General features: G+C 25.3%; 1 protein-coding gene across 4 annotated transcripts in view; it reads right to left on the bottom strand.

Moving 5' to 3' along the window:
* side (motor axon guidance molcule sidestep) overlaps nt 1-17,163 on the bottom strand; it is an 805,094-nt gene that overhangs the window by 555,327 nt on the left and 232,604 nt on the right. For all 4 annotated transcript variants that reach the window (XM_075310279.1, XM_075310349.1, XM_075310417.1 and 1 more), the window contains exon 2: nt 15,111-16,513. In XM_075310279.1, coding sequence (XP_075166394.1) covers nt 15,111-16,263 — 1,153 coding nt within the window. In that variant the 5' untranslated portion in view covers nt 16,264-16,513. The remainder of the gene's footprint in view (nt 1-15,110; nt 16,514-17,163) is intronic.

The raw sequence follows: 17,163 nt of genomic DNA, 5'->3' as shown, positions 1-17,163 counted from the left end.
ATTTTATTTTTATAGAAAACTTTGTCAAAATTTTATTTCAATCGAAAGTTTTTTCAATGTTTTATTTCTATAGAAAATTTTGTCAAAATTTTATTTGTATAGCAAATTTTGTAAACGTTTTAGTGCTATAGAATTTTTTTTTTATTTTATTTCTATAGAATATTTTGTTAAAGCTTTATTTCTATAAAATATTTTGTTAAAATTTTAGTTCTATAGAATATTGTGTTAAAATTTTATTTCTATAAAAAAATTTTGTCAATATTTTATTTCAAAAAAAAAAATTTGTTAAAAATTGCATGTTGTTGTCAAAGTCTAAAAACTACAAAAAATGAAATTTACCCACTGTTCTCTGTAATGTAATGCATCCGCTGGAAAGACATAAACATCTATGAGCCACCATAAACATTGCATCATGGTTTTTGCAAGTCAATTCGAAAGGGGTAAATGTTGACTTTTACTTGGATGCACATGCACACAAAACATAGGAAAAACAAGAAGAAGACTGATAAACATACATACACACAAACATTGCAAATGGCTCACATATACTGTAGTGCCACCAGAAGATTTCCTTAAGAGATTTCACAGTACTTAAAGTTGCACAGATTATTTCACATTCAGTCATTTGACGAAGCTTTGAAGTGAATGCGTGCTTTGAGATTTCAGGCGTTTTTTCACCACACACCAACCGCTGCACCAATATTATATATTTCCTCCCCCCAACCACCAATAAAATTTAAGGTCCTCAGAAATGTTCCACATCATCATGACTGTAGTTGTCATTTTTCTTGTTATCCTCATATCACATATAACATACAAAAGCTAATGGGTCTTTAGTTTCTTGGTTCTTTTGCTCTGGTGACTTTAAGCTAGAAATGTAATCTATCTTCGGTCGTTATAACTAACCAGAGAGCGAGAGAGAGAGAGCATCATTTTAAATGCAACCGACACATGTGTCATTTTCATAATGACAATTCGCTGATTTTCGACAGCCACGAAACTTTCGCAATACTTATATGCTACAAAGGACCCCAGAGCAATAGTTAGAAGTTTTCAAACTAAGATATCCTTTGAATAAGCAAAAACACACATAGAAAACTATCTTCTATCTTAACTATATTAAAAGAAATAAATATATGCAAACTTGGAAAACTACAAACCAAAGCATGAAAACTATCTCTCGTCCCATGTTTTTGATTTTAAAAGTGTTGTGGGGATGTGGGGTTGTTGCTTAGAATCATAGATCATTTGCCATATCAAGGCAACCCCACTCGAAGGAGACTTCGCTTGAATAGGCTAAAGGGGGTGGGGTGGTAGTGTGATAACAGCTTTGTTGAACAAAGTATAAAAGTTTTGTGCAAATTGTAGATAAATAGATCCATTGATAAAAATCAATATACATTTGTGTATATAAGTAAAAAGACATATTAAAACTATTGTGGTATCTACGATAGGGATGCCAATGGTAGAAACTTCTAAAAATTCCAAAGACGAAAATTTGGTTAATTCTTTATTAATTTTTTTTATAGAAATAAGCTTTTGACTAAATTTTTTACAGAAATAAAATTTTAACAAAATTTTCTATATAAATAAAATTTTGAAAAAATTTTCTATCGAAATAAAATTTTAACAAAATTTTCTATCGAAATAAAATTTTAACAAAATTTTCTATAGAAATGAAATTTTGCCAAAATTTTCAATAGAAATAAAATTTTAACACAGTTTTATATAAAAATAAAATTTTTAGATAGTTTTCTATAAAAATAAAATTTTGACAAAATTTTCTATGGGAATAAAATGTTGATAAAAGTTTATATAGACATCAAATTTTGACAAAATTTTCGAAAGAAATAAAATATTGACAAAATTTTCTATAAAAAAAAAAATTAACAAAATTTTCTATAGAAATAATGTTTTGAAATAGTTTTCTATAAAAATAAAATTTTGACAAAATTTTCTATAGATATAAAATGTTGCCAAAATTTTCTACAGTAATAAAATTTTAACAAAATTTTCTATACAAACAAAATATTGACAAAATTATTTACAGAAATAAAACTTTGACAAAATTTTCTATAGAAATAAAATATTGACAAAATTTTCTATAGAAAAAAAAATGTAACAAAATTTTCTATAGAAATAAAGTTTTGAAAAAGCTTTCTATAAAAATAAAATTTTGACAAAATTTTCTACAGAAATAAAACTTTGACAAAATTTTCTATACCAATAAAATATTAACAAAATTTTTTATAGAAATAAAATTTTAACAAAATTTTCTATAGAAATAATGTTTTGAAATAGTTTTCTATAAAAATAAAATTTTGACAAAATTTTCTATAGAAATAACATTTTCACAAAATTTTCTATAGAAATAAAATTTTTTGTCAAAATTTTATGTTTTATTTCTATAAAATATTTTGTTAAAATTTTATTTCTGTAAAAAAAATTTTGTCTATATAGAAATAAAATTTTTACAAAATTTTCTACAGTAAAAAAATTTTAACAAAAGTTTCTATAAAAATAGAATATTGACAAGATATTCTACAGAAATAATATTTTGACAAAATTTTCTATAGAAATAAGATATTGACCAAATTTTCGATAGAAATAAAATTTTGACAAAATTTTCTATAGAAATAAAATTTTGACAAAATTTTCTATAGAAATAAAATTTTGATAAAATTTTTAATAGAAATAAAATTTTGACAAAATTTTCTATGGAAATAAAATGTTGATAAAAATTTATATAGAAATAAAATTTTGACAAAACTTTCTAAAGAAATAAAATGTTGACAAAATTTTCTGTAGAAATAAAATTTGGCTAAAGTTTTTAATAGAAATAAAATGTTGACAAAATTTTCTATAGAAATGAAATGTTAACAAAATTTTCTACAGTAATAAAATTTTGACAGAATTTTCTATAGAAATAAAATTTTGAAAAAATTTTCAATAGAAATAAAACTTTGACAAAATTTTCTATAGAAATAAAAGTTTGACAAAATTTTCAATAGAAATAAAATTTTGGCAAATTTTTCTTTAGCAATAAAATTTTGACAAAATTTTCTTCAAAAATAAAATTTTGACAAACCTTTCTATAAAGATAAAATTTTGACAGAATTTTCTATAGAAATAAAATTTTATTTTTATAGAAAATTTTTTCAAAATTTTATTTCTATAGAAAATTTTGTCAAAATTTTATTTCTATACAAAATTTTTTCAAAGTTTTATTTCTATTGAAAATTTTTTTAAAATTTTATTTCTATAGAATATTCTGTCAAAATTTTATTTCTATAGAAAAAATTTTCAAGGTTTTATTTCTATTGAAAATTTTTTTCAACATTTTGTCTATATAGAAAAGTTTGTCAAAATTTTATTGCTATAGAAAAATTTGCCAAAATTTTATTTCTATAGAAAATTTTGTCAAAATTTTATTTCTATACAAAATTTTTTCAAAGTTTTATTTCTATTGAACATTTTTTTAAAATTTTATTTCTATAGAATATTCTGTCAAAATTTTATTTCTATAGAAAAAATTTTCAAGGTTTTATTTCTATTGAAAATTTTTTTCAACATTTTGTCTATATAGAAAAGTTTGTCAAAATTTTATTGCTATAGAAAAATTTGCCAAAATTTTATTTCTATAGAAAATTTTGTCAACATTTTGTCTATATAGAAAAGTTTGTCAAAATTTTATTGCTATAGAAATTTGTCAAAATTTTATTTCTATAGAAAATTTAATTAAAATTTTATTTCTATACAAAATTTCGTCAAAATTTTATTTCTATAGAAATTTTTTTCAAAATTTTATTTCTATAGAAAATTTTGTCAAAATTTTATTTCTATAGAAAATTTTGTCAAAATTTTTTTGCTATAGAAAAATTTGCCAAAATTTTTTTGCTATAGAAAATTTAGATGAAATTTTATTTCTATACAAAATTTCGTAAAAATTTTATTTCTATAAAAAATTTTGTCAAAATTTTATTTCTATTGAATATTTTGTTAAAGTTTTATTTCTATAAAATATTTTGTTAAAATTAAATTTTATAGAATATTTTGTTAAAATTTTCTTTCTATAAAAAAATTTGGTCAATATGGAAATAAAATTTTGACAAAATTTTCTACAGTAATAAAATTTTAACAAAATTTTCTATAGAAATAATATATTGACAAAATTTCTACAGAAATAAAATATTGACAAAATTTTCTATAAAAATAAAATTTTAACAACATTTTCTATAAAAATAAGATTTTGAGATAGTTTTCTATAAAAATAATATTTTGACAAAATTTTTTATAGAAATAAAATTTTAATAAAATTTTCTATAGAAGTAAAAAATTAACAAAAGTTTCTACAGAAATAAAATTTTAACATAATTTTCTATAGAAATAAAATTTTGTCAAAATTTTCTACAGTAATAAAATTTTAACAAAATTTTCTATAGAAATAATATATTGACAAAATTTTCTACAGAAATAAAATGTTGACAAAATGTTCTATAGAAATAAACTATTGACAAAATTTTCTATAGAAATAAAATTTTAACAACATTTTCTATAGAAATAAAATTTTGAGATGGTTTTCTATAAAAATAAAATATTGACAAAATTTTCTACAGTAATAAAATTTTAACAAAATTTTCTATTGAAATAAAATATTGACAAAATTTTCTATAGAAATAAAATATTGAAAAAAATTTCCTATAGAAATAAAATTTTCACAAAATTTTCTATAGAAATAAAACTTTCACCAAAATTTTTTAGATGTTTTATTTTTAATCTAAGGTGCAACAACAATAACGTGGTAGCAATCTACCACGTTATTCCTAAGTAGTATGTAGACCAAATGTGCCCAAATAACTTTTCATTTTGGCTAACTATGCTGAATGGCAAAAACTTTTGTTCGTACTTTGGCAAAAACTGTCCTATTTCATTTGATTCACGAGCGAATATTTTAAGATTATAATGCTTATTTTAAGTCAATTCAACCTTCTTTGGCAAACGGCAAAATGTCTTCTTTTGTACTCCTTACCCCTTGTATCATGACCTTTAGACTAACAATCACCAAATCCAAACTCTAACAAAGTTGTACAGTCTTCAATTTCTTTGGTTAGAAGAACAGAAGGCACCAAAATTCAGTTTCAGGGTTTATTTTGCCATTTACCCCCTAAGTGGTTTAAGAAACGTCACACAAATATTGCTATCAAGGATATCCACACAGGATATCTTCTTGTGTATAGAATTGCCGTATGGTGGGTAACGAACAAAAAATGGAATGAATAAATTTTCTTTTAATTTTTTTTGTTCCCATCCAAGACCGTTGTATTGATAAAATTGTTTTTCTGATCCATCCATACCCATTTTTAGTTACACTTGAATTTAATCCATAATATTTAGGGGGTTTTTCCTTGCCTCACTTACATCTATGATGTCCGTGGAAAAATAATATGTTATGCCAAATAAAAAAGGAGCTGCTACCAAAACCAAACAAAAACTAAACCTCCGTGACCACCAAAACAGTTACAAACTAACATTCATCTACAGCTAGACGTACAAAGTTAGAGGGATTTATGGTTTGTGTTTTCTTCTTTTTTTGTTCTTGAAAAAGCCACACAAAATTGCTCAAACTATAAACAATAAAAAATAAGCAGATGTTTTAAGTGATTTCAAATGTTCTTGAAAAGTTAACTTTAAGTTCGTAATTTAGGATTAAATTTCAAAGCCTGTAGTAGTAAATAGCTGCTGAAATTGTATTGGGATCTCAAATTCAAAATGAAGGATTTTCTTTGTTCAGAATTTAGTCGAAAATTATTTTAAGAGACTGATCAATCGAAGAATTGTACATCGCTAGGGTTGATGATTATACTTATACGATCCCATGTAATTTTATCAAAAAATGTACACAAAATTTCATTTCTATAAATTTTTTTTTTATAAAAAATTTTGCAAAAATTTTATTTCTATAAAAAATTTGGATAAAATTTTATTTCTATAGAAAATTTTGCTAAAATTTTATTTCTAGAGGAAATATTATCAAAATTTCATTTCTATAGAAAATTTTGTCAAAATTTTAATTATATTGAAATTTTTATCAAAATTTTATTTCTATTGAAATTTTTGTCAAAATTTTATTTCTATAGAAAATTTTGTGAAAATTTTATTTTTATCGCAAATTTTTGCAAACTATAGAAATAGGAATTTATATCAAAATTTTATTTCTATAAAAAATGTTCACAAAAAAAAATTTCTCCTATAGAAAATTTTGCTAACATTTTAGAGGAAATGTTATAATAATTTCATTTCTATAGAAAATTTTATCAAAGTTTTTATTATATTTAAATTTTTATAAAAATTTTATTTCTAAAGAAATTGTTACAAAATTTTATTTCTATAGACATTTTTTTCAAAAATTTATTTTTATAGACATTTTTTTCAAAAATTTATTTCTATGGAAAATTTTTCTAAAAATTTTATTTCTGCAGAAAATTTTGTTAAAATTTTATTTCTATCAAAAATTTTGTCAAAATGATATTTTTACAGAAAATTGTGTCAAAATTTCATTTCTATGGAAAATTTTGTCAAAATTTTATTTCTATAGAAAAATGTTTGTCAAAATTTTACTTCTACAGAAAACATAGTCAAAATTTTTTCTTTATAGAAAATTTTGTCAAAATTTTATTTCTATAGAAAATTTTTCAAAATTTTATTTATATAGAAATTTTTACCAAAAAATTATGTCTACAGGAATTTTTGTCAAAATTTTATTTCTACAGAAATTTTTGCCAAATTGTATTTCTAAAGATTTTTTTTTCAAAATCTATTTCTATCGAAAATGTTGTAAAAATTTTAATTCTATAGAAAATTTGTCAAAATTTTATTTCTGTAGAAAATTTGTCAAAATTTTATTTCTATAGATAATTTTGTAAAAGTTTTTATTATATTTAAATTTTTATAAAAATTTTATTTCTATAGAAAATTAAGTCAAAAATTTTATTTCTACAGAAATTGTTACAAAATTTTATTTCTATAGACATTTTTTCAAAAATGTATTTCTATGGAAAATTTTTCTCAAAATTTTATTTCTGCAGAAAATTTTGTTAACATTTTATTTCCATCAAAAATTTTGTCAAAATGATATTTTTACAGAAAATTGTGTCAAAATTTCATTTCTATAGAAAATTTTGTCAAAATTTTATTTCTATAGAAAAATGTTTGTCAAAATTTTACTTCTACAGAAAACATAGTCAAAATTTTTTCTTTATAGAAAATTTTGTCAAAATTTTATTTCTATAGAAAATTTTTCAAAATTTTATTTATATAGAAATTTTTACCAAAAAATTATGTCTATAGGAATTTTTGTCAAAATTTTATTTCTAGATAAATTTTTGACAAATTTTATTTCTAAAGATTTTTTTTTTTCAAAATCTATTTCTATCGAAAATTTTGTGAAAATTTTAATTCTATAGAAAATTTGTCAAAATTTTATTTCTATAGAAAATTTGTCAAAATTTTATTTCTATAGATAATTTTGTCAAAATTTTATTTTTCTCAAAATTTTATTTCTGTAGAAATTTTTGTCAAAATTTTATTTCTATCAAAAATTTTGTCAACATTTTATTTCTATAGAAAATTTTGTCAAAATGATATTTTTATAGAAAATTGTGTCAAAATTTCATTTCTATAGAAAATTTTGTCAAGATTTTATTTCAATATAAAAACGTTTGTCAAAATTTTTTTTTTGTTCAGAAAACATAGTCAAAATTTTATCTTTATAGAAAATTTTGTCAAAATTTTATTTCTAGAAATAGAAATTTTTACCAAAAAATTATGTCTATAGGATTTTTTGTCAAAATTTGCAAAATTTTATTTCTAAAGATTTTTTTTTTCAAAATCTATTTCTATCGAAAATTTTGTCACAATTTTAATTCTATAGAAAATTTTTCTCAAAATTTTATTTCTATAGAAAATTTTGTCAAAATTTTATTTTTATAGAAAATTGTGTCAAAATTTTATTTCTGTCAAAAATTTTTTTCAAAATTATATTTAAATAGAAATTTTTTGTCAAAATTTTATTTTTATAGAAAATTTTATCACAATTTTATTTCTGTAGAAAATTTTTATTTTATGTCTAGGGGAAAATTTGTCAAAATTTTATGTATTTATTTGTGGAGTACTTCTTAGTTGGGAAGAAAGAAGGCGGTGAGGTCATAAATCCCAATATCTCTTGTTTAGTATATTCGTTTATGAGTAAAAATGATTATACGACCCCATGTCCCTTGAGTCAATTCATAATTCAAAACACTTATACGATCCCATGTACGTAACGATCAAAATATTTGGTATTTTGCTTAATTTTTACTTTCTCAATTGGTACACTATTGGATGCCGGCAGAATTTATTTTTTGAATTCTTTAATAGACACTGAGTTGAAGGGTCATTTTTACATAGCCCTAAGTTAAGAAGACGTCGAAGTGTTAAATCACAAAATATTTTGCTTAATGGCATTTTTCCCATAAGAAAACAAAAACGATTATACGACCCCATGGCCCCTAAGTCAGTTCATAATTATTAAAACGTATACGATCCCGTGTACGTTACGACCATAGCCAACACGGAGGCCTTGTTTTCACACGTCAATAAAACGCATTTTCCAAGCGGTTTAGGAGCTTGAAATAGGAGACTTAACCTCTCCCAAAAATCTTTGCTTTACCTTCCTCCCCATAAAATGATTTTGTTGATGAAACCTTGATAATTTTATATATTTTTTTTTAAATTAATTAAAAGAATTAATCGTTTGTTCTTTTTCTTAGGTTATTTTACAGAAGGAAGACAGGCACATTATTATCACAATCATTTTTTTTAATATACCTCCAAAAAACACATCTCCCCATATCTTTTGCACCATCTGACATAGATAATATGCCTTGGTGATTTCTGTTATATGACTCCAAAAACAAGAAACCTACCGCCACGCCATCCCCAACAAAAATAAAGAACAGAAATCACCTCGAAAATGTGAAATAAATTTGAGTATGATTAAGTGCCAATGAGGCTCTTGGGTTTTAAACGTCATATTTTGTTTTTTTGTGTTATCGTATTCACATTTCATATAAACCGACCACAACGAAGTATGAGGGCCAAGTAAACTCTCACCCAAACCCATAGAGAGTTTATTTATGGCTTAAAGTTTACCACCGCTGCTTCAGTCAGAGCGGCTCATGAATGCTATGATAAATGGTTGTCCTTTTCCTTTAAGAAAGGACTTCTGGCACACACATACACACCTAGAAACCCATGGGTTTATAGACATACGTATTACCAGAATATCCATGAGTACATTTTTTTCTTCGATGGAATTCACAACTGGACAATAAAAAGGATTCAAGTGAAAGAAGTAAAAAAAAAAAACAACGAAGAGTTTTGACTTCTTAAAGTGCATTGCTAGAGCAACAGCAGAAGCTAACCACCCACCATCCTCATTGGCTAAATGTGAATGAGAGTCTATCAGAAGTAAATAAAAATCCGTAACAGCAATGGCAAAGGCTGTAACAGCAGGTGAATTATGAGAATTTACATAAAAAATAAAACCAAAAAATAAATCTTCTCAATAATTCTTGCAATTGTAAATACTTTGGAAAGATGAAAAATAAATAAAAATTTATGGGACACCTTCATTAAAAAATATGAATCAATTTTCGCATGGTAAATTTCAATCGGATCGGATGAGATTTGTTCCTTCTTCAAAATGCAGAAATCAAATTGGGGGATCGGTGTACATGGGGGCTATACGTAAAAGTGGTCCGATTCTGCCCACTTTTCTATAGAAATAAAATTTTGAGAAAATTTTTTATAGAAATAAAATTTTGACAAAATTTTCTATAGAAATAAAATTTTGACAAAATTTTCTATAGAAATAAAATTTCTACAAAATTTTCTATAGAAATAAAATTTCTACAAAATTTTCTATAGAATTAACATTTGTACAAAATTTTCTATAGAAATAAAATTTTGACAAAATTTTCAATAGAAATAAAATTTTGACAAAATTTTCAATAGAAATAAAATTTTCACAAAATTTTCTAAAGAAATAATATTTTTATAAAAATGGTTATCGAAATAAAATTTTAACAAAATTTTCTATGGAAATAAAACTTTGACAAAATTTTCTATAAAAATAAAATTTTGACAAAATTTTCTATAGAAATAAAATTTTGACAAAATTTTCAATAGAAATAAAATTTTGACAACATTTTCTATAGAAATAAAATTTTGCAAAATTTTGACAAAATTTTCTATAAAAATAAAATTTAGACAACATTTTTTTTTTGAAATAAAATTTTGACAAAATTTTCTATAGAAATAAAATTTTGACAAAATTTTTTATAAAAATAAAATTTTGCAAAATTTTCTATAGAAATAAAATGTAGACAAAATTTTCAATAGAAATAAAATTTTGACAAAATTTTCAATAGAAATAAAATTTTGACAAAATTTTCTATAGAAATAAAATGTTGACAAAATTTTCTATAGAAATAAAATTTTTACAAAAATGTCTATCGAAATAAAATGTTGACAACATTTTCTATGGAAATTAAATTTTGACAAAATTTGCTGTAAAAATGAAAATTTGACAAAATTTTTTTATAGAAATAACATTTTGATAAAATTTTCTATAGAAATAAAATATTTACAAAATTTTCTGTAGAAAAAAAATTTTGACAAAATTTTCTATAGAAATGAAACGTTGACAAAATTTTCTATAAAAAAAAATTTTGACAAAATTTTCTATAGAAATAAAATTTTGACAAAATTTTTTATAAAAATTAAAAAAAAAAAAAAAAAATAAAATTTTGACAAAACTTTCTTTAGAAATTAAATTTTGACAAAATTTTCTACAGAAATAAAATTTTGACAAAATTTTCTATAGAAATTAAATGTTGGCAAAATTTTCTATAGAAATAAAATTTTTACAAAAATTTTTATCGAAATAAAATGTTGACATTTTCTATGGAAATAAAATTTTTACAAAATCTTCTATAGAAATAAAATTTTTACAAAAATTTTTATCGAAAAAAAATGTTGACAACATTTTCTATGGAAATTAAATTTTGACAAAATTTTCTAGAGAAATAAAATTTTGACAAAATTTTCTATGGAAATAAAATTTTGCCAAAATTTTCTATAGAAATAAAATTTTTACAAAAATTTTTGTCGAAATAAAATGTTGACAACATTTTCTATGGAAATAAAATTTTGACAAAATATTCTATGGAAATAAAATTTTGCCAAAATTTTCTATGGAAATAAAATTTTGACAACATTTTCTATGGAAATTACATTTTGACAAAATTTTCTATAGAAATAAAAGTTTGACAAAATTTTCTATAGAAATAAAATTTTGACAAAGTTTTCTATAGCAATAAAATTTTGACAACATTTTCTATGGAAATAAAATTTTGACAACATTTTCTATGGAAATAAAATTTTGACAAAATTTTCTATAGAAACAAAATTGTGACAAAATTTTCTATAGAAATATAATTTTTACAAAATTTTCTATAGAAATAAAATTTTGACTAATTTTTCTATAGAAATAAAATTTTGACAAAATTTTCTATAGAAATAAAATATATAGAAATATTTTTCTCAATGTAAAAAACAAAAAAAACTTTTAATAGAAGGTGAATAGCTCATTTCCCCCACAATGATATTTAATATACGAGTATCTTTATCTTAGCTATCACCTCTTCCTAATTCCTAAATACAATATTTACAATAAAATTACATTTCTATTTGCCATCCTCTTTGGCAAAGAAAACCACCCAAAAAGTTTGCCAGTATAATACTGGACTTTTGTTGACTCTATCGTAATTGCTTTAGGAATTTGTTGTGATTCGATTTTGTTAATGAAAACTTTTGGAGAATTCATTAAATTAGAAAGACTACGCCAACGCAAACCCTCTATTTTGGTTACCAAATTTATTTTGTGGTTAATACTTGAGTGTGGTATGGAATACTTTTCGTAGAAGACATCCTTGAAATGGCTGTTGTTGATATGTGGACAATGATTTAGTGTGGGAGCTACTTAAAGTGAAGAAAAAAAAATAATGTTTTAACCAAATAATATTCTTGATAAAAAAAACATGAGTATGAAAAAGCGAATAAAATAAAATTAATTTAAACAAAGAAAATATACGGGAGTAAAATACTCAAATCTGAATAAATCTCGTCATGGGTAATAACGACCCATGACGAGATTTATTCAGATTTGAGTATTTTACTCCCGTACATTTCGAGTTTAATTGGTTTTCAATTAAAAAACTATAGTGCGTTTTAAAATTAAAAAGAAAACGGTTAAAAATTGTGGCTTCTGTCGTCTCAAGAATTCAAATCGGGAGATCTTATTTCATACAAATCGAAAGAAAATGCAGCAACAAGACGCATAGGATGAAAATCGATGGATCGGTTTGTATGGGGGTTAGATCAAAAACTGGACCGATATAGCCCATCTTCGAACCTGACCTGCTGGTAAACAAAAAATGAATATGTGACATATTTCACGACAATATGACTTTATTATTGGAGACCGTAGAGTAATTACAAAAGACAGACGGACATCGAACATTGGTTCAATATGCTTTTTTTTTTGAATAATTCCGCAAACTTTTTAATGGAGGAAGGTATGGTCATCGGTGCATAATTGTGGATTTTATAGCTACAGCAAAATTTCATACAAATGTTAATGTTAATACTAATTTATTTCATTAAATTTAATTTATTTTTTCATTATTTGATATACCCCAATTTTGTTTTAGTATTATTTTCATTTAATTACATTATTATTTACGATTTCAATCTTTTTTTTCAATAATTTATCGGTCCACCCCAATATACACTATTCTAGCAATGCATTAAGGACCACAAGATTAATTTCAAATATCTTTAACAGTGCATTGTTGTTGTTGTGAGATTCTCTTCGATATGAACAAAACAACAACAACAACAACAACACTGCTGCCTATGACAATTGTTGGAGTTATTGAGTTTCCATTCGTCCGTGCTTTGCACTGATCTATTCAATCAAGGCCACATGGTATGTGATGATTGATCTCCGTTATTGTTGTTGGTGTTATTTGCTATTGCGAGTGTCCCTTTGATATAAATAAAACAACAACACTACAGTCTATGGGCTTATTGGAGTTTGTTGATTTTGCAGTCTCCTTTGTTTAACATTGCTCTATTTATTCCTGCTCTATTTATTCAAGGCCACAAGCTATGTGGTGAGTAATCTCTTCATTTACCACCATTATTGTTGTTGGTTTTATTGTCTATTGTGAGTGTCCCTTTGTTACAAACAAAACTACAACACTACAGTCTATGTGGTTATTGGAGTCGTTGCATTCTTCGTAGGTTTGCACTGCTTTATTTATTCAAGGCCACACAAGCTATTTATTAGCTCGGTGATCTCTTCATTTCTCATTATTGTTGTTGGTGTTATTTTCTATTGCAAATTTTGATGATCAAAGTAAATAAAGGAATTTTTAGACAACGATAGCCATTTGGCAATAGAAAAACATATGCACTAACTTATAATTCCCGGTTCCACAGTGTGGCGCAGGTTATAAAAACCATCACCACAGTATGAGGGAAGAGATCACTAATGAACGCAATTGTTTTGTTGCTTATCGGTGGAATTATATGAAAAGTTTGATATTTTTTTTTATAGCGGAAAATTAATTATTATAATTATCTTAGCTTAAATCTAATGACCTGTAAATTATTGTAAAATATAAAACCCACATTCTAAAAACTAACAAAAAGTATTGCCCGTTGAATAAACTTAAGGGGGTTTCTTCCAAATCGTCGTTAGCTGATATCGAGATGGAGAAAATTACAGTTTATAGACGTCAAAGACTTGGAACTCTCTATGAGTATTCGTGAACTGTAGGGCAAATATAAGTTCATCTTATTATAACTCTCAGCAGAGAAGAATGAATTATTTTAGAGAGTAAATCAGAGAGTGTAAGAATTTATATAGAAATTCAGTTTTATTGAGAAGAGAACAAAATCTTTGATGCTCACCGTAATGGATACAGAGAAAGTATGAAAGAATTCATGTAAAGTCCTATGTATGAAACCTATGTTGCTGAGCTTGAATATACGAACAATTCACAATAGGTTTAATTTGATAACTATTCAGCAAGATAAAATAAATTCACAGTGAAGAAAAATTAACAAAAAGGAAATAAAAAATAAGCAATTTGATATTAAATGCATGAAATAAATTTAATGGTATATATAATAAAAATAAAAAAAAAACAAATATCAAAAATAAATGCTAAAATCAAATTGGTGCACCCACTCGAATTTAAAAGAAAAAAAAAAATAGAAAATAATTATTTCAGTAAACTTAGTAAATAACATAAATCTTAAGTAATGAAAATATTAATATAATAATCTTTTAATTATTTAATATATTAATATTTTAATTATTTAGGTTAGGTAAGGTGGCAGCCCGATGAATAAGGCTCACTTAGACTATTCAGTCCATTGTGATACCACAGTGGTGAACTTTTCTCTTATCACTTAGTGTTGCCCGATTTAATTATTTAAGATTTAAGTTACTTACTAAGTTTACTGAAATAAATCTTTTCTATATTATTTGTTTTTTAATTCGAGTGAAAATTAACAAATATTTTATTACACTCAAACCAAATCCCTCAATATCTAAAAACTTCACCAGAAAAATCACAATTTTTTCATAAATTTAAAACTCTACAAAAAAACACACACACATGCCAACTCCATGACAATACTTTGCTTTTTTCTCACATATTGAAAAACAAGGACCTGCCCAGCATGCAAGTAAGACCTCCTGCCAACTGATGTCTAAAATAATTCTTCCATCCAAGGACCTCTAGTACAATTTTAAGCTTTTAACAAACTTAAAGTCTGTCTTTTGCAATATTTCATTTTTATTATTGATTTTCCCAATATTGTTATTATTATTATTTTCTTTTTTAATTAATTGCCTTTTTAATACTTTGACCAAATATTGTTGGGCTGGCCAATGAATGAAAAGTTAAAAGGATGCAATAATGCTTGGTACTTACTGTTCTTTTGGAAATCCTGAGATTCCGGGTCGCCAGCAACAAAACCACTTAAAGCGATCAATAGCGAAGCAATCAAGAGCAGGTGTTCCATGAAAGAACACAGTCTTTTGCTTACACTCAGCGATTTGTTGGCATACAACGATGGCAGGTAATCGGGCTGGCGATGATGATGACGATGGTGCAGAGACTGTTGGAACTCTTCTTGTTGTCCTTGCTGATGTAGATGGCTGATGCGATGGCATTGTTGATACAGATTCGAATTGGAATTCATATTTTGATTTTGAATCGTCGTCGTAGACTGATGATGCTGATGAGTATGATGGTGGCAGCACATGTCCAATAGGGCTATTGTTTGTTTGCATTTGGGCTGGCATATCCTTAGTGTTACCACAGTTGGTAGAGTGGTATTGCTGATGGTGGTCATACAAATGTTGGAGGCTTTTTCTGTTGGTCCTGGTATTGGCTCTGATGATGACGATGGCGATGTTGATGTGGGTGTTATGGCTATTGCGGATGTTTCTGGGACTGATTCTAGGGCTGGTGGTGATGGTGGTTTGGAACAACAATCCTCCTCTTCGGATGTTGTGGCCTTTATTGTTTTTTGGGCTTGTTTGCTTACAATCCTGGAGGCAGTGTAGCAATTCTGATTTACGTTTGTTATAAAAATGTGATTTTCTCCATGTAGACTTTCCGCTTGGATATTTTCGTTTTTTAAATGTTGGGTATGTGGCGTTTGATTCAGCTCTTGTGATGGTTGATGGTGCTGCAACTGATGCTGATGCTGATGTTGATACGACGGATGCTGATGCTGTAGTTGTTGCCGATGGCACTGCTGGTATTGTTGATGTTTCTCTTGCTCTTGTCCATAATTCTGTAGCCCATTCGTTTGTTGTTTGTTGGGGTACTGTAGTTCTTGGTATTGATGATGCTGATGATGATGATGTTGATTCGACTTCTGAAGAACACGATAATGATGATGACGATGAGTATAATGAGGCCTCTGTTCTTTTACTATTCCTTTCTGTTGTTGTTGTTGTTCGTGTTCCTGTTCTTGTTGATATTGACTTTGTGGGTCTGGCATTAATTTGATTTTGTTTGTATTTGTATAAAATTGCCAAGCTTCCATTTTTAATCGCCGTACAGTCAATACCATAAGTATACGTCATTTAGTATAGAATCACACAAATTTCAAATATCCATGTGCGTGTGAGTGTATACGCTTGCTTGGACCATGGATATTATGGGATATAAGGGTAAATAAAGTATCGAAGATGAGGAGAGACAACTCCTCATTCGTTATTCGTATTTCGTTTGTGATATGTTCTCTGTTTGGCTCTCTCTCTCTCTCTTGTTGCTCTGCTCTCGTCTTTGTTAATAGGATTCTCAGCCACTATGGTGACCACCTGAAAATACAAGAAATAAAAAAACTAGATATATTTTTTATTTATTTTTTATTAGAATATAATAAACCCTCTCATATATATGTATGAGTATTTGTTTAGTATATATTATTTATTCATCAAATATATATAAATATAAGCCTCGTGTTGTTTTTTTTTTTTGTTTGCTTTAAGGTTAGGCTACACATTGACCCGAATGACCCGAATGTTTGTGTTTGTCAACGGATGTGTTTGTGTGTGATCTATTTTATCATCTCATTTTTATGCAACAAAAAAAAGAGAACATTTTCGGGCCTTCTATATTATTGAAAAGTAATAAAAAAAGTGAAAGTTTTATTGACAACTTGAAACCCATAAATAAATAACTATGGTCGTAAAAATTTGTACAACATTATCATAAGTCATGGGGAAGATGTAGAATGAGTAGCTATACTATTAAGGCTGAAGTGTCCAGGTTAAGTTTAAATTTTTTATTAAAAATTAAGCTAGCCACCATTTGGACCTTGAGAGCACACATAAACAAGTAAAGATGTCACTAAATTCGGGAGGACTTTAATTTCGGAAGGACTTTACGCTTCTTTAGTCGGAGGACTTTAAAGCTTATTTAAAGTCGGAGGACTTTAAGCTCCTTTAGCAAACAGATTTGATGTTTT

Source organism: Haematobia irritans, chromosome 1, assembly GCF_050003625.1.
Source record: "Haematobia irritans isolate KBUSLIRL chromosome 1, ASM5000362v1, whole genome shotgun sequence".
Classification (NCBI taxonomy): domain Eukaryota; kingdom Metazoa; phylum Arthropoda; class Insecta; order Diptera; family Muscidae; genus Haematobia; species Haematobia irritans.
This window is presented reverse-complemented; position numbering and strand designations above follow the sequence as displayed.